Source organism: Struthio camelus, chromosome 2, assembly GCF_040807025.1.
Source record: "Struthio camelus isolate bStrCam1 chromosome 2, bStrCam1.hap1, whole genome shotgun sequence".
Lineage (NCBI taxonomy): Eukaryota > Metazoa > Chordata > Aves > Struthioniformes > Struthionidae > Struthio > Struthio camelus.
Window position 1 is genome coordinate 22,223,332 of NC_090943.1, and position 23,205 is coordinate 22,246,536.

Below are 23,205 nucleotides of genomic sequence, written 5' to 3' on the forward strand. Positions count from 1 at the left end.
ATCAAAAAGGACAACTTCCTTAAGAAGAACTTGCAGGGTTCTTTAATATGAATGGGCAGCAGTTGATGTTCAGTAAATGTAAGTGAGTTCAAATTGTAATTGAGAGGGTGTGGGTAATGTAAAATGCTAACATAACCTTCATTTTACTAACTGCTTCCATCTGTGAGAAAGGCTAGAGCAGAAACCTGCCTATTCAAGTGTAAGAAAGAATTGCAGCTTTCTGCAGTACACTGTGGCCCCACCAGGACCTAGGATGCCTCAGGCTGGCTTTCAGCCTTTTTGTGCCTTCATAACTAAAAGAATGTGATGTGGCGTGCAGGGAAAGGAAAAGCATGTTGTACTCTGTTTTCTCAGCTGACATGTGCTGCAGTTCAGGTGGAATGTCAGCCAAAAAAGTCAGCTTGTGATAAGGTCTGTTATGTCACTGAGACCACATCCGTACTGCAATTCATAGTCAGAACTCCAAAGCAGGAGGCTATGTGATTTGCTTATATCCCAGTTACAATAACAGTAAGAGAAATGGGCACACATATAAATGTTATGATACACCTGCTGCTTATAGATACATAGGCTGAACTCTTTGGACTCTATAGTTAAAAGTGAAGACTAATTCCAGTGTAATATTATAGCAGTTCCTGCTGTAATACATATAAAGTGAATGAGGACATCTGCTTTGTATTTGAACTGCTAGAACAAGTCATAAGACATAATATAATGTAGAACATATATGTAGAAGTATGTATATTAAAGGTTGTAGAGATGAGGTGAAGACTACGTTTTTTAAGAGGGTAGTCAGAAAAATCATGTTCACAATCCAGATAGGTAAATGGGTCTGCCAGAGCAAAAACAACCAACCAGCACCTCCTCCTCTATAACGTTTAATATAAACTGTGCTTCAAAAATGCAATCCCTTCTCTTCTAGTCCTAGTTACTAAGTCTTTTGACCTTAGCTTGAATAGACTATTTAATGCATTAAATCTGTTTTGGTGAGCAAAATGAGTGAATGAACATCTATAGAAGATCTAGAGAAGATTTTGCGGTTGAGTATTTGAAATATTACTTTTCCTCAGCTGCACTAAATTTAACTGTTTGATAATATTCTGTGTTCATGACAACACTGAAACAAAGTTTTAAGGTTTAAAACTGGGAACAAACAGGACTTCATTTTTAGGTTTAGAAGCCAAATAGTTGAGATGATTTTATTTTTACAGTGCTGTAGAAACTGGCCAGTGGAAGCAATAAGAATGGTTTGTATTTATTTTAGCTGAAGTGAATTGTTAAGCTGTCCATAGAATTCTAAATATCAGATATGACTTCAAATAGTAGCTATATTAGAAGAGCATTGCCAACAGGTGGAGGAAAGTGATTCTTTTTCCCTCTACTTATCCCCAGAACAACAGCTCATATAAGTTCAATGAAGCTGATAGCTTTTGTCATTCATTCTGATTTCTAATTTTGTGTTGTGTTCACTTCTACGTTATCCCATTTTGTTAGCTAAAACCACAGAAACATGTCAGTATGTGTGAACATTGCAAATGGCCTCCTACGGCATTTTTATAGGCTGGTAACCTTCTGAAATGTTTGACTTCTTGAATTTCCTAAAACAAAATTCTGTCCTACTCTATTTTAGAACAAATACTGTTACCTATAGTGTGAAAAAGGCTTGTATTTTAGCTGGCTACAGAATCACAGAACGATTAAGGTTGGAAGGGAGCTTTAAAGATCGTCTAGTCCTATCCCTGTGCTCAAGCAGGGTCACCTAGAGCAGGTTGCCCTGGACCCTCCCCATGTATTTTTTTTGAATTTTGGAGATGGAGACTTCACAACCTCTCTGGGCAGCCTGTTCCAGTGCTCAGTCACCCTCACAGTGAAAAAGATTTTTCCTTATGTTCAGATGGAACTTCTGTGTTTCAGTTTCTGCCCACTGCCTCTCGTCTGGTCGCTGGGCACCACTGAAAAGAATCTGACCTCATCCTTTTTACCCTCTCCCTTCAGATATTTATATACATTTATAAGATCCCCCCCCTCAGTCTTCTCTTCTCCAGTCTGAACAGTCTCAGCTCTCTCAGCCTCTCCGTGTATGAAAGATGTTTAGTCCCTTAATCATCTTAGTGGCCCTTCACTGGACTCGCTCCAGTAGCACCATGTCTCTCTCATACTGGGGGGCCCAGGACTGGACCCAGCACTCCAGGTGCGGTCTCACTAGGGCTGAGTAGAGGGAAAAAGGATCACCTTCCTCCACCTGCTGGCAATGCTCTTCTGATACAGCTACTACAGCTACTGTGGAATTAAATCTTTTCTACCTATTGGAACCTTGATGTTTATGGTCTTATAGTCTCAAATGACCGTTCAAAAGGTATTCATAGAAAGTTGACATCATTTCCTGTTCATCAAAATTTTGCTGCTATGCTGGGAAAGGACTAGCTCCTGCTCTTTGCAGACTATGAGACTGGCATTTCCCACCTCATTGCTCACTGGACACATTCAGAGGCATGGGCTCTGAGGATCATTTGTGACGCAGCTTCTCCTATTAGGAAAGGTTAAAATTAGATATATGTAATACTTTAAAACTACATGATATTTTACAACTGCCATAGCCTCAGAGAGGTTTTTGACTTGTGATTCAGTGTCCTGCACCCCCTTAGAGTAATGAAGCTCTAAGGAACATCCACAAGCATTTCCTAGCAAAAATCTTCCCTGTATTAACTTCTCCTGATGAAGAGGGTGGCTTTTGAGTTGACCATCCTCTTTAACTTTTACAGTAGAAAACTGGACATCCTGCCCTTCCTTTGCATTTTCTCTAGACTCTGACATTTAGTACCTGCTTGTACACTTGACTTCTTGGAGACTGTGCTATCCTGGGCTTTTCCTGAACGTAGCACTTTTCTGCAGTTCCTCTGAAGGGGAATGAAAGCAGTTTTATCTTTATTTAAAGAAAAAATATCCATGAGGCTAGAAAAGGCACTTATATGTAGTACAGAGCTTTAGACTTCTTAGAGGGGCCAGAAGGGAGCTTAAGAAATAGAAATTGCTCAGTATTCCTCAAAATACAATGATTTCAGGAGAAAGCCTGAATGACCAGACACAGACCATGATATACTAGAGAGCCACCTTGCCGCTGTTCCTCCACTGGACTGACTAGTACTTCTCAAATTTCTGCTTCTCCTGCTGTTGGGTGTATGAAGGACTGCTCATACAACAAAGACCAGTGTGACCAGTGGTAGTATTATTGGCTGTTCATGAAAATCAGGAATTTCTGGACAGGTGGAGTTTTCGTGAATCATGTTTAATATCTGGAGAGACAGTTCCTCCTAAAAGGAAAACAAATTAATGAATAAAATGTAGGCATTACATGTGGCATGAACACCTTAGATGTTCTGTTGGCATGTCTCTTAAAATTTCTTTATTTTCTTTGACATATGCTAAACAGCTATATGTGATCTTCCTTTGTAATTTCATTCAAAGTCAAATTTTCATTTCTTATCATGAAACTGCTGTAAGAATTGTAATTATACAATTCTGCATTTCCCACAATAATTTACCTCAGCTTACACAGTGGGTAAACTTAGTTAGGCTTAATTATTGTTAGCTGATTTTAGAAAACCCTTTTATAAAAATAATGGTGCTAAAAACAGTGGATTAGTCTATTCATTCATGACACTAATGAAGTTTAGTTTAAATCATTTTATTTTATCCATTGTAGAGTATTAGTAGGTAGCCTTGAGAATACAGTCATTATTTGATTTTTTTGTATCATGAATAATTGATGTTTGTTATTTTAAATACAAAATTACTCAATTTTGTTGAATGTTTTTCCCCAGAGTCAAATTTTTAAATAATTTGAAGATTGCAGAGTTTATTTATTTGTGATGTTTTTATAATTTAGGTTATGGAAGCTTCTAATGTTCTGAATTTACCACTGACTCCAAGTAGTTATGTGCTTCAGTTCTAATGAGGTCAGTGAGCATGGCAGATATTTATTAGCACCCTGTGTGAATTAGGCCATATTTTCAGGTTGTTATTTCAACAGCCTAAATTATATCTGAGTTTGATATTGCAATTCGCTAACTAATGCTGACTCCTGTGATGGATAGTACTCTGACAAACTGCTGCTTCTGACAGAGCACCACTGAGAGCAGCAAGCCTGGTTGTTCAGAGATCCATGAAAGCGGTGTAACTCACAAGTGAAGGGCAAGAAAAAGGAAAAAAAGAAAAGAAATGAAGGGAAAGTTAGTGTATGCACAAGAAAAAATGCCAAGATTCCTTATTATGTTGTTCTCCACTGTTTTAAAAAAAAAAAAAAGCCCTGTTCTTTATCAGGTCTCACCATCTATAGTCTTCAGGTTAGTGCTTTTTGTATGTTTATGCAGTTTGACCTATTCTCAGTGAATTTTGCTGTGCTATGCTGCTCTTTTGTGGCTACAAAGTAATAAAATTCTCTCTAATAAGTAAGAGTTAAAATTGGTTTAAAATAAAGCTCAAAGCAGTTGTTTCTATTTTCTAGCTTCTTTGAAAAGCTAACACCGAGCTATTTAACTTTAGAAATGGATGGGAATTTTTAAGTTTTCTTTATCAGAATATAGCAATTTAATTTCAGACTTTTTGACAGGAATGGGCCACTTCTGATTGATTAATTTTATTAAGTTTTGAGATTATTAAGTTTATAGCTTGACACTTTTGAAACCAAAAATCCCATTCTATTTTGAAATGTTTCATTTTAAAGAATGACATAAATTATAACAAATATTGAAAATGATCAAAATTTAACCTAGCTCTTCTGAAGTGATTGGCATAAAATTATTCCTTTACCTATTTTTTTTATTTTTGCATGAACCTTTGAGATTTTTTCTTTTCATCCAAGTTTGGGACAGAAGCATTTTGGCAATCGATTCTGCACCGGACTAGAAAATTGTATATGAGGTTCACCAAATGTTATCTGTTTGTAACTTCTCTGTAGTCTTCTGGTTGCTCTCTGTACTTCTCTGACTGCTTCTTTACTGTGTCCTCTAGAGCGCGTTCCGTCGTGCTCAGTTCTGTGGGGATGCTGTAGAACAGTTCTGTAGCGGCTAACCTCCTCCTTGCCCTCTCTGTCTTGTCTCTGGGTGGTCCTTGCGCACTCATCAAAGTCATTAAGCTGCTGGATTGATGAATGTACCAAGCCTCATTCTCTCTGACTGGGTTACAATTTTGACCTTTTAATGTCAAGCTTCCAGCTCATGCTGCCTGCATCAGGCTTTCTCATCTTCTCTAAACTTGCGGTACCTTAAGCCTCTGTGGAGGCTTAGGGTATGAGTATTTGGACCTCTAATATACACTGCACGTCAATGGTAGCGTATAGAAGGATGCTGAGTTACATCAGCATTGCTGGGTGCAGGTAGCTGTGATACCTGAAGGGAAGCATCTCTGAGAAGTTCAGTTCTTTTGGGTTTTGAGCTCAGAGGCAGCTAACACAGAAGCAAGGCACTCTGTGGGTGCCCCCGTGGGTCAGCTGAGCTGATCTAATGGTTTACTGCCTTCTGCTGCTTTTGGTCTTAGGTGCCTGGTCCTGCCTCCTCCCTTGCACTGGGCCTGTGACTAATCTCGTTTGTTGCTGAGCTGACTCAGTTCACCACACCAGCAGCAAAACAACCCAGCTGAAAAAAGGAGAAAGGGTGGCAGGATACCTGCTTTTAGTAGCGGTGAACTATTAGAGTGTCTCAGCCTGTTCATGGAGCATCAACTTCGGATATTTGCTGGGATTGCCTGCCTTTGACCTCTCTGAGAGGTAGCACCTCATGACTCCTGCTGAGTTCTTCCAGCACTCTTAAGTTCAGCAAAAAATGATACAGCTTAGCACCTCATCTTCAAAAGGCTCTAACAGCTCATCTCTCGTGTCGGACAAGCTGCTTTCCTTCTCTTTTCATGCCTTTCACAGCCTGTCCTCATCATATATATCCTCCCTTATTTGCTGTCAAGATATCAAGATTCTGATTTCTGATTAGCCTATGATACAGGTTTCCTTCAAAACTCTCATTACATTTTCGGTTGACCACAGTTGTTTCATTTATGCTGCTGTTCATGCTTGGACAGGATGTAAACTTCTGCAAAATTAGTGCATTAAGAGTCTTCAAATTTCTCCTTAAAACTGTTTCTCAAGATACTTATGTGGCTAGCTCAGTGCTGTGCTGAGCCCATCTCGAGAGCTTGTACATAAATATGCACAGAGTGGGAAATAAACAGAAGGAATTAGAGGGTTGGTGGTTACTGAAAGAGGTGTAGTGGAATCAGCATCCAGAACTCAGAATTAACTGGATAAAGGCCTAAGCAACCTAACCTAACTTCACATTTGGTCCTGATTTTAATGGGAGAATAGACTACCTTACCTCTAGACATCTCTTTCAACCTAAATTATTCTTTCATGAGCAACATATTTTCTTTTTCTTGCACTGTGTTGTCTTTTGGTCTCCACTTTTGTTTCCTTTCTTTGACTGTAAGCTCTTTGAAACTATCTGTTATTTACATATTGTATTTTTACATATTTCATGTATAAAAATATTCAGAATATTTTATATTTTTATAACTATATATTTATAAAAGTTAATATTTATATTTAAATACCTATATAAATACATGTTCTTTCTTATATAATCTGCTTTTTTGTTAGACCTGTTTAGCACTCATTTTTCTTGTCCTTACTCAGGTCGATTAGTACCTTATTCCATCAAAAGTCTTGCTGAGAATTTTGATGGAACAATTCCTAGCAGGAAAGTACTACTTCAGCGCATAAGGGTGGCCTAATCAGACCCTGCATGATGTCAGGTCCATTCCTTTAGAAGTAGTTTTGTTGTTAGAAGCGCTAAATTCAATTAGATTCAGGAAAGAGGTAGAAAATGATAATAATATTCACATCTACCAATCTTGGTAAGTGGTGATAATGTACCACTTTGTTCAAGGATGTGATTGGTAATACAAATTGTATCCCAAAACACTTTAAATATCTTAATCATGGGGAGCAGCAGCCAACATCCAGGAAAGTGGTAGAAAACGTAATATAAAATCAGAGTCTGAAACGGAAGTTATCTCAGTGACACTTTCTGGAGCGGGCTTTTAATTGGTTTCAATCATTATTGTCCACCAGCTTCAATGCAGTAATGCAGCAGTAAGAGTTTACTCTAAGACTATATCTGTACATTAGGTATGTCGTCGTGTAACATGGATCTGGAAGTGATCAAGAGAGTTGTGCGGTTCAGGGAATGATCCACACACACAACATCTCGGGTATACATGAATACCCCAGGCCCGTCCTCTAGATGTACACGTCCCTACATACAACTGTGTCACTACTTTGACAATGTATCTTGTTGAACACGTTAGATATAGCTGAATAATTCCTAAGGCAAAGAACAAAAGAAAGAAGGAACTAAAGGCTGTAGGAGAGACTTTCTAAGGCAGAAGGACCATGAAGGCTGTTCTAGATGTTGCAGTCTGTGGAAAAGAAAGCACCAGCAAGGCAAAACAGGGGAACGGCTTCAATATAAGCGGAGCAACACAGTTCCCATAAGCCGCTTCAGGGATGCTAGCCATAATGTTAGTAACACAAAGATGTGTGGTAATGCCATATTCTGGCTCTATTGAAATTCGTGCTTCTCAGGAAATCTACAGCTTGATCATCGTCTTACATATTAGAATTAAACATATAATAATGATTGTCTTTTTACTTCCTGCTGTCCCCCCATACCGTTGTTATTACAAAATGTTGTAAAGCGTTTAGTGGGTGCTCTGAAATCTTAGTGGGTTGGTAGTGGAACCATGAGCTGAGATCACATCAAAGCTTGAAGTAAAATAAACAATTAAAGCTATGTCATGTCTGTAAGAATAAATTGAGTGATTATTATTGTATTATGCTTCAGTAAATGAGATGTGTTTTTACTGTATGCTTGCTTACTCACTAGTTTTCAAAATACAGTAGTTAGCAGTGGCTGTCCAGTGTTTTACCCTGAGCTATCTGCTGCACAGAAGAATTAAGGAGAGTTTAAGCATGATTTTGATAAAACATTTTATCTTGGAAAATGCCCTTTAAATGATTTTTTTCTTCAGCATAAACTTTTCTTTTACCTTGTAGCTCTATAATGCTTTCTTAATTATTCTTTCTCTATTTCTGCAGTCTGACCTTCTTCTTTCACAGTTATTCTCAAAGCATATCCTGCTAGGGACATAGACTGCAGACACCCTTGTCTGCTGTGGCAAGCTGATACCTGCTATCATTCTTGGGGTTCTTCTTTTTCTTGGAAGCTTCCTCTCTGTCTTTTAATATGGTCATTCATTTTCCACTCTCTTTTTTTTTCCTCTGGGGAAGCCTATAAAGATATAGTAAGAGAAATAGTTTATATTCCTTCTAGTAGATAATTTAAAATGAGTATCTGGCTTCGTTGTTAAGTGGAACAAAAGAAAAAAAAAAAAGGGAAGAAAAAAGTATCGATACATCAGAATGCATCTGCTGAAGTCTTAATGCAATGAGAAAAAACTCCCATCTGTACTTCTGGGAGCAATGGTCAGTCCTCAGATCTCTCACCAATAAATCTGGCTTCAGCTAAATGAATTTCATGTTCCACCACTGTGCTTTATTGTTCCCTTAGGTTAACTAAAACCATTGTTTTTGCTGCTGCTTCAGTCAATGATGTTATAGAACTTTATACTTTAGCCTGAGTCAAAACATTGCAGTTAACTGTGATGATGATGAAGAAAAGTCAAACTCTTTTTTTCTGCATCATTTAGTCCCATCTTGAGTTATCTGTGTGCTACCAGAAACACATATCATATCTGTTGCCCTTCACTACTTGGCTGATTTATGTGATATCCAAATAGGCAACAATCTGAAGATTTCTTAACTATTTTTCTTTAAAATTTCTTAAAAACTACCATTTGTTTTTTGCAGCCCTATTACAGTATTTTTAGTGGAAGAAAAGGTGGAATTATTCAATCAGATATTATCAGCACCAATTTCATATATGCAACCTAACTAAAGGACTGACAGATAATTAGTCAAGCCATGGAATCCTCAAAATTCCTTCTCTTTGTTTGTCTAGAAGCTTGTTGTAATATTTTGGTTTATAATGCTGCCCCAAATCTTTCATGCTTTGGAAGAAATGTTTTATTTCTCTGGGCTTAATTTCAGTTGTTGCAGGTAAATTAGTAAGTAGATTCTCTGGCACAGCTTGAGGGAATTCTGTCAACTGCAAAGAAGCTCTACTACAAAAGAGGAAAGCAGGGCTCAGAGCTGCTGCTGACAGTTGTCACTGAGGCGGGAGGTATGGGTTATCCTTCCTCGCTGATTTGGAGGATATAATCAGGCAGACCATCAGTTGGCCTGCAGCCTCACAGTGACAAGGGATAATTGATAAGAAATAGAAAAGATCAGTTTTGGGGAGAAGGAGTCAAGAGTAAACAGTTTCTACCAGCACCTTCACTTCTCTTGGGAAGAAGAAAGGGATTTTCAGGGTGTCTCTCCCTCACAGGGACCAAGGAAAGCAGCTACTAGCTCTTCATGGCTGCAAAGCAGACAGGGTGCTAACAGATCAGCAGCTGATGTCTGCTTAGATACTACTTCCTAATAAGTTAAAAAGGTCAAGCTGTGCTCAATTTTGAACCCACCTGACCAATTGACTCCAATTGATAAGGAGATGAGACTCCATTGGTTTCTGAGAGCTGACAAACAGTTATGCTTGTGGTAAATTAGGCAAAAATAGGCAAAATGTATTCATCTGGGCTTGATCACAGAACCTTTGATTAAATTATGTTTCTCTCTTTTTTTCCTCATAAAGGGCTACATCTGGTCATGTAGAAATAGCTTGTAACAACACTGAATCATAAATTATTTGATGAACTACTTAGGACTATTCACTTAATGCATGATAATTCTACGAACATGTTAATGAGCAGCAATTCTCTGATGATTAAACTGCTTTAAAATGTCTTTGTACTCATATGTCATTAGAATGAACTTGGCACTTCTAAAACATCCATTATTCATCATGTTCCAGTGTCGCATCTGACTGTGTATCACTTTAATTTCACTCACTTAACAAAGCAATCTATTCATTACAATAGTTTGAAATGTGTTTAGTAAATCAGAAAAATCTTAGTTAAATATATAGTTTTCTATCTTTAAAAGTATAGTAAGTCAAAAAAGTTGTAATTGTATACTTAGTGTGTTTGATTATGGTAATTAAAATAAAATGGATTTTTAAGAAAAAAAAACTTTGTTTATATCAATGGTATTGCTAGCTGGGGAAGCAAATTAGGTAAAGCACCTTACTGAAAGCACAAGGCCAACCTTTCTTTCAGATATAGTTCAGCAAACCTTCTCTCAGTAATCCTTTTCCCCGTACATCTGCTGTCCTGGTCACTTAAGACATGGACAAGGGCAGAGTATTATTACTCCAAACATATATATTTGGTGTCTTCATGTGTTTGTATGAAGTATTATTTTTTTAGTATGGAGGTTTCCTACTTTTCCCATACTTGTTCATTCTGCAAGTACTGAGTCTTCCATACGTTTGAACTACATTAAATTCTACATTAATTTTGCTCCTGTTTGAATCTATGTGTGATGGCTGATCTGGAAGTGGTTCTTCACTTCCCAGCCAGCCCAAGAGACGTATTGCACAAAGTGTCAGACTGCTGAATGAGTCCATATTTGAGGATTTTTGACTCATGGGCTGCAGGAACTCCATCTCGTGTGAGTGAAAGATGGCTTTTGTCAGAGGACTCTGATAGAATATGGGCTGAATGGATCGCTTGCAGGTGTGTCAGAGGAAATACATTTTAGTGTTGCTAAATGAATTTCCAGTTGAACTAGTGAAGCTTTAGTCCCAGATTAATGAGACTTGCAAAACATGCAGAGGCGTGAGGTGACTAAACTTTTAATCTTGTAGAAACTATTTCAATCTTTAGTTTTCCTTTAAAAATACCTGCTGGGCTTGCTGGGAAAACAGTGAGTAGTGACCTGTGCTGAGTTTATTGCTCACATGCTGTGCTTATTTGTCAGTATTTTCAGATTGTTTGTCAAATGTGTTTTTAACACATTTTGATCCAGTCAAAACAGGGTGTTTGAACTGATACTGAAAGGCTGCTAATGCTTTTCTAGCAAGGAACAGAGGTAGGAAGTTCTTGGTGGTTGTATCAGCTCTTTCAGCAGCTATTGGTGCAAACAAAGACAATATATTAATGATTAGCTGATAGGATCTTCAGAATTGTTAAAATAATATGACTAAAATATGTGAGGGAGAAATAGAAGAGATATGTGGCAAGAGGAAGATGCTGAAAGAGATGGGCTTTGAAAAATTTTAGTAACTGTTAACCTCTATTTTTAGCTAAGAATGTTGGCAAAATCAGAATATACTAAGAAACCCAACTCTGGACACGCTTCTTTACGTTCATGTCTATTCCTGTGAAGCAGTTTTTTTTTTTGTTCATGGCCTATAAGAAAGAGTTAGTTGGCAATTAGGAATTAATTGTTTGGGAATTCTACTAAAACATTTCAAAACTTTGTTGTTATATACTTTTCTTTCGATCAATCTTTACTTAAAAAATGGCATTTTGTGGCATGTGATAGCATTCATATTTAGTACACCATCTATGGCAGTATCAAAACTGAGTTAGTGGTGTGTCCGGTTTTAGTATGTCTTTTTATGATCAGATTCCTTAAGGTATGTTAAGCTTTTCCTTCCAACTAACCTTGTTACTGTCTGTGGGTCTGTTGCTATAACTTTGGCTACATTTATATATAATTCAGTCTATGGAAAGCCGTGTGTTGTATACAGAAATCATTCTGAATGGTTTCATACTGAGGAGTTGTTACGTACAATGTAAATCTTTAATCAGAAAACAATCTACAACTTGTGCGAATTGCTGGATAAGGACATTCTTCTGACTTACAGTAATGTGTTTGTATTTCCCTAATGCACAGCCCCTGTTCTCCCTGGGGCATATCAGCAAAGCCAGTCCCAAGGGTATGGATACATGCACCAGACCAGTATGTCGTCCATGAGGTCAATGCATTCACAGCCTCATTCAGCAGGTCTGGTGAGTACTAAATTTAAAGAATTCCTTTTGTTAAGCAACATCTTCAGCCACTGTGAAATCATTTAAATGCAAGTGGATTGGTCCCCTTGAGTTCTATAGTTTGAGAATTTTTGAAATTAGTATTTTTCTGGCATCTGTCATTCTCTTTATTTTTGATTCTATGACTGACCTTTTCTGTGTATTTGACAGTCCTAGTTCTAAATGTGAGGGAGAATTTTAATGTATAAAAAAAAAAAGTGATTGAGGGCAGTGGCAGGAGCTTTTATGTCAGAATGTGTTAAAAACACTTATTTATGATCTCCAGAAGTCAGAGAAGTCAACTGCATCTTCCACCTGCTAAAACAAGTAGTAAACACTGAGATAGCTAACATCAAAGCTCAGCCTATCTGATGAATTCAGTCTTCTAGTGCCAGATGAGAAACACCAATCTCTTTTACGATCACATTGTTGGTTTAAATTTTTTAAAAAAATATTGACTTGATGATTTTGTCCTAGCAGGATTTATGCCTATCCATATTACTCAGCTTTGTTTGTATCAAGCTAGCATATATTCTATATTGATGTGCCCTTTCTAATTCAACAGAACGGTCATGCACACACTCAAACCTGATGCAAATCAAGTTACCCTATTGGGCAACTGAGAAGAAGCATTATCATGAAACCATGGCCACAGTCATAGGAAGTTCTTATTTGTGATGGATGGAAATGTAAAGCTGGAGTGAATTTGTAGTTCCAGAAGTAACTGACCATGGAGGGAGATCTGAATCTTTTTTCAGGACACCAGTTTTTGAAAATTGAGCTTCGTTTTGAACTCTTTAGATGTAAAGTTGTGTTTTTAATGGTTCTCATGTAATTTTTTTTTTATCATAGCAATGCTTAGATATTTCACAGCTCAGATTCCTTCACCTTTCACTTTAGGAATATCAACTTTTTTGTACTTTGCAGGAAAATTTAAGATTGTTTTGAATGGATGTATATTCACAGCCTCTGCCACCTTATTTAGAAATTAAGAAGCATTTAGTTATGAATCAAACTTACAGCAAGCTAGAAAAAGGGAATTTGTTGAGCTGAAAAAAAATTAGTTGGCTTGATCTTGCATTTTTTTTCAAGACTGAAGCTCCACAGTATTTCATACCGCAAAGATCACGGCATTCTGGGAGATATCAGTGCTTTCAGGCTTATCAGCTGCTCAGCTTGCTGGGAAGTCCTGGATCCAGATATCTTCATCTTTGGGGGAGCCAAAACCTGGGAAACTCTTTAGATACCTGCATAAGAGCTATGAGGCAGCTGAAACTAGAGTCAGCCATTCAGTTTCAAGGATATCTCAAGACACTGGGGAGTCAGCTGCTTTCCAAAAGGGATGGAGCCAGAAAAGTAGGGGATATAGAAGCCTGGGCTTTGCTAGAGTGAAGGAGCCTTCAACTCTAGCATCTAGAGAATGGACATGCCCAAAAAATCTAAAGTCCATTTGGTAGCTTCCATGGCTACCTGGGCAGGCCTACTGTTTCCCTAATATCTCCATCTCCCAGTGATTTGCCTAGGAGCTGCCTGTTGGAACAGTATCATTTCACTTCTCTTGAGAATCATCATTTTCCTCTTCTTTCCAGAGCTGGAAATACAAAGGTGTAATAGGAAGAGGAAGGGAGAGAAGTTAAAGTATTTGAAATAATAAGGATTGAATGAGTCTCTCATTTCAACAGAATTTTTTACATTTGTAATGAAGGAGTGTTGCCATTCTTTTACGTGATAGTAGCTGTCCTTTGTGGGGAAAAGGAGAAATGCCAAATATCATGGTTTGAACTGATCTTGTTGCTGTTAAAATCTGAGCTAGTTTCCTTGAAGACAATACAAAACAAACATTTCTAGAGGGAGTTAAAAAAGGACAACACAGACAACTGCGCCTGATGCTGACTGTTAATTTGCCAGTCTAGTGATGAGCACAGAGGGTGCTCTTACCACCCCTTGAGGGGATGATTCTCCTCCCAAGGAGGGAGGGCTTATAGCTCGGGCACAGCTATAAGCCTGACGTGCTCCATCCTCTTTCCACCTCCCTTTCAATCATCTCTTTAGCCTGTGCAGCTTGTCCAGGTGTGCTGGGCACACTATACTTGGCTATAGGGATGGTACATGGGAATCTCAGTGTGTGCTAGGGGGGAGACCCTGGTTGAATCTGGGAATATGTTTGAGTGTAACTGTCTGCACAGACAGGAGATGAAGGCAATCTTGGAGAGCTTTTCAAAATGCAGGGTAGACATGCCCTAGGAGATCTGACAAACTTCTCTACAGTGTTAGCTTTGCTGCTTTAAGCTGCCTGTTTGGTCCTGGGCTTGTAGCAGTACTGCCAGAAGTGTAATATGGTCTAGCTAAGCCACAAGGAAGCTGAGGAAGAAAGGAAAGAAAAAAAACTAAGAGGAAGAGACTACCAGAAAGAATTCCTAGTCTGAATATTGGACTCAAAGTGCAAAAGGTTTTTGATACTTAACTGAAAGTAATGAAGATGAAGTCACCTATCCTTGGTTCAGTTTGCCTAGGACTTCTTTAGGAAGAGAGGGATTAAGATCCCTTGGGTAATCTTAGAGTGAGAATGATCAGAGAGGTAGCTGCTGTAGTGAAAGCCACTCCTTTCAGCCCCTTCATTCTTCTGTGGCATTGCTATGAAATCAGGGTCCCCAAAAGACATAAATTCATCTTATGTCCACTAATATGGGAAAATTTCTAATGGCCATTTTCTGGTTATTTAATTTTGAACCTTGTTTTGTATCAGGCATGATCCTAGCACATTCTTGGCTAGATTTTTTTCTTTAGATGAGTTGTATTTTTTTTGACTCTTAATTTTTGTTGACTTCCTATGAGCAATTTTACATAATAGACTGAATGAAATTGTTGCTCAGAGTACAATATGTTTTGTAACAACTCCCTTAAGGCTTCTGCCAGACTATTTTTGCCTCTTGGCAAAAGAAGAGAGGTCATTCTGAAGTCTTTAGGTAAGGAAAGATTGTAGGAAAATAAAACCCAGGTTGCTAGTTGGCTTCCCTTGACAGCTGTTATATGTAAGGACATTGCAACAGGTAACTGTTGCTTGCAAGGACCAATTCAGAAATTGAGTTTAAACTGGTGGTTGATCCAGAAGTATGCATCTCTTAACTCACATCTGGCTGGGGAGCTGGAGAGTTGTGCTTCAGTACTTCATAAGCACTGATTTCTTACTGTTTTGTCTAAGCAAAAGCTGCAAGTTAGACCTTTGAGGAGGCAGGAGATAAGTGAGTATTTGACTGTTTTACAAAACCTCAACCTTTTCTTAAACCCCTGTTGTGCTCTCAGTACTTGCTAAACTCACTACTGACAAAGGAATAATTCGCTTAAATGCATTTTAAAAACCCTCCCCTTCAAGTCCTTTAAGCATTATAATTCTCAATTATATAGCCCAGACTACACTCTAAAGTGATAATTAGGCATTAAATGCTAACCGGATTATTATGGAGATTTCTCCTGACAGCCATTTAGCACCTAATTAGGTGTTAAGGCCATAAATTTAGGTTTCCCAGCAGCATTTAGGGCCCTGTAAATTTTTTTAAAGTTTGAAATTACCAGCTTGTCTTAACAAGTTTGCACCACCATGATGTAGTCAAGCTGCCTTAAAGGAAATGGCAGTAGTTGCGTCCCATACCATGATGGTTTAAGGATGGATGAGCATCCTTCTGGGTGAGCAAAAACGTACCTATTTATTTCCAATTATGTATTAGTCTAATAAAACATCTTACCTCTTTCCCCAATCTTTGCCCATTTAAGGAGGACATAAAAACATGGCTGAGGAAAAAAATCCATTCTCTCCTTCATGCCAGATGTGGGCATCTTTTCTGAAAATAGAATTTCATTAAAAAACAAAACAGAACAAGTGCATGAAGGGGAACTGAAAGTGATTTGGAGTTGTTTTCCTGAGCTGGGAAGCAGATAGAAGGTTTCTGTCTCTTCAAAGGTTAAGACAACCATACTGGGTGTTAACAGTTTTTACCTTTGTTCTCTTCAAATCATTTTACCAGAAAAATTCAGCTAGATATGGTAACATACAAAAAAAGAGCTGGCAAGACAGTAAAATATTATCAGCGATGCCTGAGCTGCTCTTGACTTCTGTTGAGAGACAGGGAAAGGGGAAAAAAAGTACTCCTGGGAATTTTAAATTGAGCTAGTTTTGTTCTGCCATTAAGATACAACAGGAGATTCTGCTCCCTGTGAGTTGGAAACTGTACTTTGAATTCCAATAAATGATAGCATATTATTGATTATAAATTGAAATAAATATATGAAAAGGAAAGTGAAATCTTTGCTTACAGCTGACAGGGTGCACCGGTGTATATTTGACTTAGCTAATGACAGGACTTTGTGTTCTGTTTAGATCAATCTTCTATTTGTACTTGAATAATTGAATATTCATAAAAACTATTTCTGCAGACTTTTTGAAATCCTGTTGTACCTTAATAATGTATTTGTAACTCTTAGTTTTGGGTACAATCCTAATGAAAATGAAAGACATTTAATGAGATGGCAGTTTATGACCTGCATGAAGATGTTTCTCTTCTGAAGTGAAGACACAGCACAGGCTGTTTAGGAATCAGGCAAATAGGGAGCAGAAGCAAAGTAAGAGGCAGTGTACACAGCCAGCTATGGCTGGACATACTGAACTGTTACTAGTGAGTATATGAAACAACAGCTGGAAGGAATATTTCAGGAGTGAGTGTGTAGTCTGAAATCTGCTCTTATGAGCACTTGGAACAATGCAGATTCGCCAAAATTGCTATTTTGGTAGGCAGAAAAGGGAGCAAAATTCATTGAATATTTGACAAGGAAGGATGTGTTGTTTCTTTTCAACAGGTAATTCATGTGATTTCTCTCCCTTGCTCCTTCCCTTCTTTCTCCTGCTTGTTTCTCTTCTTTTTCACTGTGAAAGAAGACAAAGACGCTTCTGCTTAGGCTTGAGACTTTACAGCCTTGTTTTCTTTTCTTCAACAGAGAACATACAGAGCTATGTATGACTACAGTGCTCAAGACGAAGATGAAGTTTCCTTCAGGGATGGTGATTATATCATCAATGTGCAACCAATTGATGATGGCTGGATGTATGGTACTGTTCAGAGAACTGGGAAAACAGGAATGCTTCCAGCAAATTATATTGAGTTTGTTAACTAATTTTTGTCCCTAGTCCTTTGAGCTTTATTCTGATTAACTCAAAGTCTAACCTTTTAGAAAAAATCAAAAGAATCTTTTAAGACTACATGTACATTACTTTTTCACTGCTATAACAGTCTGCATTCTCATTCAAAACCCAATTTAGAGTCCTTTAAAGTACAGATAAACAACAAGAAGCTCAGAGCTTTGAAAACAGCCTTGCTTACAATAGTGCTCCCTAAAAATAAAAGTTATATGTGGAAGCCTGGTGCTGCTAACCCTGTGAAGATTTCAGTCACTTAGCTGTAAAGGGGAAGTACCTTTCCCCTACTTCTCAAAGAGGTGATTTCTCTTTGGAACAGAACTACAAAAATGATTCACTCCTTATGGCACTCTGAAGTCACAAGAGGTTAACACACTACGTTTGAGTACATCTTCAAATTATTGGAGGAATGTTTGACTTTTGAGCAGTTAGCATCCTAAAAAAAGTGCTAAGTAGAGAATTCAACCTTTTGAAACAATGACAAGTAATATGTTAGTAAAAAACAAACAAAACCCCTGTTGCCCAGCAGCCTTACAAGGAACAAGTCTTTTGAGAGCAAAAATTTCCTGACTGTCACTTACCCACATTTACTCTTGGATTACCCATTTTCTCCTATTTGCAAGTGACATCTTCTATCAGCTTTGCTTGTATCCCAGTCCATCAGGTAAAATCATGCCTTGATTCATGGCTCTTCAGTATCTTTTCCACACAAAACTCCTCACAGAGACCATCTAGAGTATAAAACCTATCAGCTCTTCTGTTTCCTTTTAATAATACTTAGCATTTAAATAGAAACTTCCAGTAGGGCAACGTACAACCAATATTTCATGTTACTTCCTTTATCTCCACCTGTAGTGCTGTAAATAGCCTGTGTGAGGCCCCAGTGCTGTGTGGTCGCACGAAGCGTGCAGTCACATCCCTCATCCCTACCACAAGTAACGCGCTTAATGGCTGCCATGCTGACGAGCTGATGTACCTACCCTGCTGCAGAAATACTTTCCCTCCATTGCAGAGTGGTGAAGAGCTCTGGTTACTGCAGTGCGTTTCAGTGCAATGGCCTATCACTCAGTTTCCTCCAGATAACCTGGTGATCCAACAGTGGGTTGTGCGCTTACGAAATGATTAGTGAAGGATCAATATTACGTTTTTTTTTAAACTGATTTATTTTTTCTTATAACTGACACTAAAGTGAGAATTAACCAAACAGAAGTCAAACATACTCTATTCCATCATGCTTCAGTTTAGCCACCCACAGAAAAGAGTAGGATACCGGAGCGATTGTAAGTCCTCTGCTGACAAACCTTCAGATATTCTCCTTGTGGGCCATTAGCTTAAGCTCCGGACTGAGGGATCCAGGTCTCAGGCTGTGAGGCTGAGCAGAAGATCAAATAACTGGTGATATAATGAATCTGTAAGAGGGACTATGTCAACAGATTTGGGCCACAGGGAAGGTCCTTTGCTTTACCTGGACTCTGGGAGGGTGCTGTATTCCCTTCCAGAGAGGAACTCTGGGAGGAAGTACAAAAGAGTTGAAGATTCATGTAGGAACTTGCTCATGTGGATGCACACATGTGTAAGGAAGAAAACATTTTTCCTGCTGGTATCATGTATGGTATTCAGCCACACGTAAGAGAAGTTAACTTTAAGGTAGTTATCAGAATGTTGAACCTGCACTGGTGTTCTTGTATTTTTGGAATTTTAAAAGTAGAACTAAATGTAGAGTTTATAGATAATTTTATATTTCCTTTTTCAGAAAATTAAGTGAGCCTGCAAACAATAAAGAAGGAAGGCAGTAGAGATTTGTTTCATCAAATGAAACCTATCAGTGCAAATACCTGCTAGTTCTGCTTTTGCCTACTGTTAAGAAGTGGAAAGTGGATGCATTTTTTTTTTGTGTATTAATAAGGGCCAGGTCTGAGGCTGCCAAACGGAAAGTGGAGTGACTGCATTAAAAAAGAAGTCCACAGTTGTGGATATGCTTGTGCTTTCTTGTCAGCTGCCTAATATCAAAGAAAAAGCTGCCCAGGAGCATCTAACTTCAGCAAATGTAGTTTAAAGCAAGGGATGTGATACTGTAAATGTGAATTCAGTACACATTCAGTACACAGTGTGAATTCACACAGCTGTCGCTAAAATTCTTGGAAGACATAAGAGTTTTGCATATAGAGCTACTGCTACAAGAGACCTTTATACATTACTGGTGACTTCTGTATTAAACTTGCTAGCTTTGCAAGTGAAATGGCTTTTTTGAAAGGCTGATATGGTAAGCTCAGCCTAGGATCTCTGAAAAAAGCAGTCTACTTCTGCATTGGTTATTATCACCAGCCGTCAACGACAAATAGAGGAATCCCATTTTGTGATGGCTGGCAAATTTTGCTAAGGATGCGTGAGGCAAAATTGGTATTACTTGTGCTGCTCTATTAGCTGTGTAATGCTGACAACAATAAAAATAAGTTGTCAGTCTGTTAAGCAGATATGAATAAAAAGAAATATAGGGAGCAGATATATTGCCTCAAGTCACAATTTTTAGTGACTTATAAAGAAGAAAGACCCAACCTATAAATACACTAGTGTTCTTCCTAACTTGGCAGATGGCTTGCTATGTTGAACACTGTATGTGTAGTGTAAAGTAAAGTAAATCAGGGAATGAACATTTGATGACATAAGAGGACTATGTTATATGCTAAACCATGAAAATAAAATTTCCTTTATGAATTTTGAATATTCTATAGCTTAGCAAAGCACCTAAAGCAATTTGCAAAATAAAAAAGGTCACGAAAGCAAATCAGTATGTCAATGATGTTTCTCTTGAGAATGGTATGTCAGCAGAATGATAAGGTGTGCTTTAAGTTACTCATATGTGGTCATTTTTTTATATTGCATATGCTTAGTAGTTCTTGTTCATTTGGAATGGTTCCTGTTTTTCTAATACAAGACAAAATTTATTCTCATTACGCAGCTTTGTTCTCAGTAATGCCCGAAATTATCAGAGTGCAATTATCAAAATGTTTTATAAGATCTAAAATTTATAAGGTATGGAAAGTAAGTCAGAACCAAATTGTGCCAACACAGGTTTTACAAGGCATATATTGGAGCCTGTTACATGCAGTGGGATATAGGGGTGAACAGATGTTATATGCTGTCTTATCACCTTTAAATCACCTATTTCTTTTTAACATAGCATGTTCCTCTCACTGTACTTTCTTCCTGTAGACAACATTTTTCTGGGGGAAGGAAAAAACTTTTCTAAGAAGCCAAATTTCCCAAGAAGTTCCAAAGTTCGTGTTAGAAGTCCACACATTCCCATTTGAAGCATTTTAGAAAATTTAGGTTTTATAATGGGCTATAATTCTTACTAACACAAATACAAATATAGAAAACTACATACAGCATATTCATACACACGTATGTATGCGAACAAATGGGTGCCTTGCTTTTCATTACTCTTTCTTGCCTGGCTAGTCTTCATTTTCTAAACAAAGCTACTTACAGATACTGCAGTTGTAATTTTTCATTATGGAACATTAGCATTTAATCTTGATGAAACAAGATTTTCTTGATTACATTTGACATACCATAAACCACTTCAACGGATTGGGATTTGACAGTGAATCACCTCCCATGGATTATATTCATGACAAATGTGTCCCTTCCAAGTGTTCCTCAGGGATATGGAAGGTCTCCAATACTTGGGAAAGGTAATAATTCTAGTTCTGATTGTACAACAACTGCATGTTATTATGTACAATGAAAAAGAACTGGCAAATAGAGAAGTCTTTGGCAGGAAGTGGTATAGGGTATAAAATATTAGATTTTAATTATGTTGATTAATACTCCATATGAAATACAGAATAAGCTTTAGTTAGTAAATGTTTAAATAATATACTGAAACAGGCAAAAGATGCTGTTGAAAAAAGATCTCCAAACTGATGTGCTGGCAAATGCAAAGTACTGGTGAGCTATAGAAGAACAAACCATTTTGCAATGCTTTAGTGATTTTCTCCAGCTTTATGCCGTAGGAATTCCATCTCCCCCTTTGAAGGAGACCCAGAAAGCTATATTCTTTCCTAAACTGCCTGCACTACAACAGTATATTCAAAGGAATTTCATATGCTTCTTGTGTCTGATAAGTAGAATTTGCATATTGTACTTAAGTTGTAATCCAGTTGCTGTTGACATTTGTTTAATTATTATTATTTTAGGGGGAAAAATAAGCTATACTGTAGCATTTCAATCATGTGTATTTAATATTACTATTAGAAATTGCTAGACCATTGGAAGGCAGCAATGACTGTATTAACATTGATTAGCATGATGTGGAAACTCTCTCAGCTGTTGGTTTTTGCAATGTAACATAAAAAGCAAAAATGAACCGCTGTGCAGTTTGGCTTATGTTTGCTTTAAAGTGTGTAAAGTTTTAGTTATTTTGCAAAACTGTACTGTATTTGGGAGTATACGGTTATGAAGGTAACACTTGTTTTTTAAAGGACAGATATACTTACTCTTGGATCATATGATGTATCATCTTAATTTGGCTTTTGTTATGCAGAAAGTTAACACCAGCTATTAAAATATATTTTAGTAGAAATGCTTTAATTCCTGTTTCTTCCTCTACACTGTGAATCTTTAAGCCTTGGTGGACTAGAGCAACATCATGCTGCCCAAAGTACTAACCTATGCAAACTAGTTCACATTTTAGTTGATGTCACAGTGGATGTAACAAAAACAATTTATTTTGCATAACATTAAACGTCATTCAAATAAAATATTAAACCCAGCACTATGTATGTATTATATTCATGAACAATACACTGCAAAGCTATCATACCCATTAATATAAGCTATAAAAGATATGTATTGTTTTAACTTAGGATGTTTGGGGTTTTTAAACTTAAGTGGAATATATATCCCTCTTATTCTCCAAGCTTGGTCTCGAAAAGTGGTTTCCTAAAACAGCATTTAATTTCAGAAATGCACTCTCTTCAGAGAGTTAATTTGCTTTTTCAGTCTGTATTTGTAACCCTTCAGCAGAACACTAACTTCATATTCCGTGTCCCTTGGTTTGTTTAAATAAACAAAGGTAAAAAGTTAATGAGATCGGCTGATTTGACTGATCCTGGTTTGCTGATCTTTAATGGACATTTAATCAGGCACGCTCTCAGTGCAACACTAATGAAAGCAAATTGGAACACTGGCTTCTTTGAGGCAATTTCATATAGAAACGTGGGTCTTGGATCATCTTTATTCACTTACATGAGTAAATTATTTTTTCAGAATTGTAAGAAAGTGTAAGTTAAAATAAAATCCAGAAGTATTTTGAAACTGCTTAGCCAATAGGTAGATTATTTTGCTTTATAGAATGTTTTATTTTTCTCAGTATTATGTGCATGGTCCAGTGTACCGCATCAGAATCTTTAAATTTTTATCAAGTATTAGTTTGAGGAAGGCTCTCAACAAGGAACAAGGACAAATGACAGCCAGAAATGGAACTGGGTAGTTCGTACTAGGTAAGTGACACACAGTTCCGAGTTCCTATCACACTTAAGTTTCTCTTTAAGAAATGCACATTAACATTTACTGTGAAGTTTAATTAGATATAGAGCTTTGATTCCATATTCTGTAATGCTTTCATATATTGAAATGCCTCTGGTATAGCAAAATGCATCCTTTATAGTGTAGCAAGCATCACTTTTCAATAAGAAAAGACTTACGAGCTTCCAAATGAACCTCAAACACTGAGAATGCATTTTATGTCTAAATCCCTCTATAATCTGTTAGAGCAACTTGAATACTAGATTTCTGTCTCTGTCCTAAATATATCTTTCAGGTAAAGGTTCTCCTCCTGAGAGCCACTGATGTGAAGTCCGTAGGAGGCATGTGTTCCGCGTCCAAAAGGATTATGTCCTTATTCAACAGCAGTGTCAAATCTAACAAAT

The 23,205-nt window shown here is 37.5% G+C and overlaps 1 protein-coding gene across 9 annotated transcripts in view; it reads left to right on the forward strand.

Annotated features, from left to right (window-relative positions):
• The window catches only part of NEBL (nebulette), a 277,747-nt gene extending 255,700 nt beyond the window's left edge, over positions 1-22,047 (forward strand). For all 9 annotated transcript variants that reach the window (XM_068934608.1, XM_068934611.1, XM_068934605.1 and 6 more), the window contains 2 exons: positions 11,948-12,063; positions 17,071-22,047. In XM_068934608.1, coding sequence (XP_068790709.1) covers positions 11,948-12,063; positions 17,071-17,247 — 293 coding nt within the window. In that variant the 3' untranslated portion in view covers positions 17,248-22,047. The remainder of the gene's footprint in view (positions 1-11,947; positions 12,064-17,070) is intronic.
• The last annotated feature ends 1,158 nt before the right edge of the window (positions 22,048-23,205 follow it).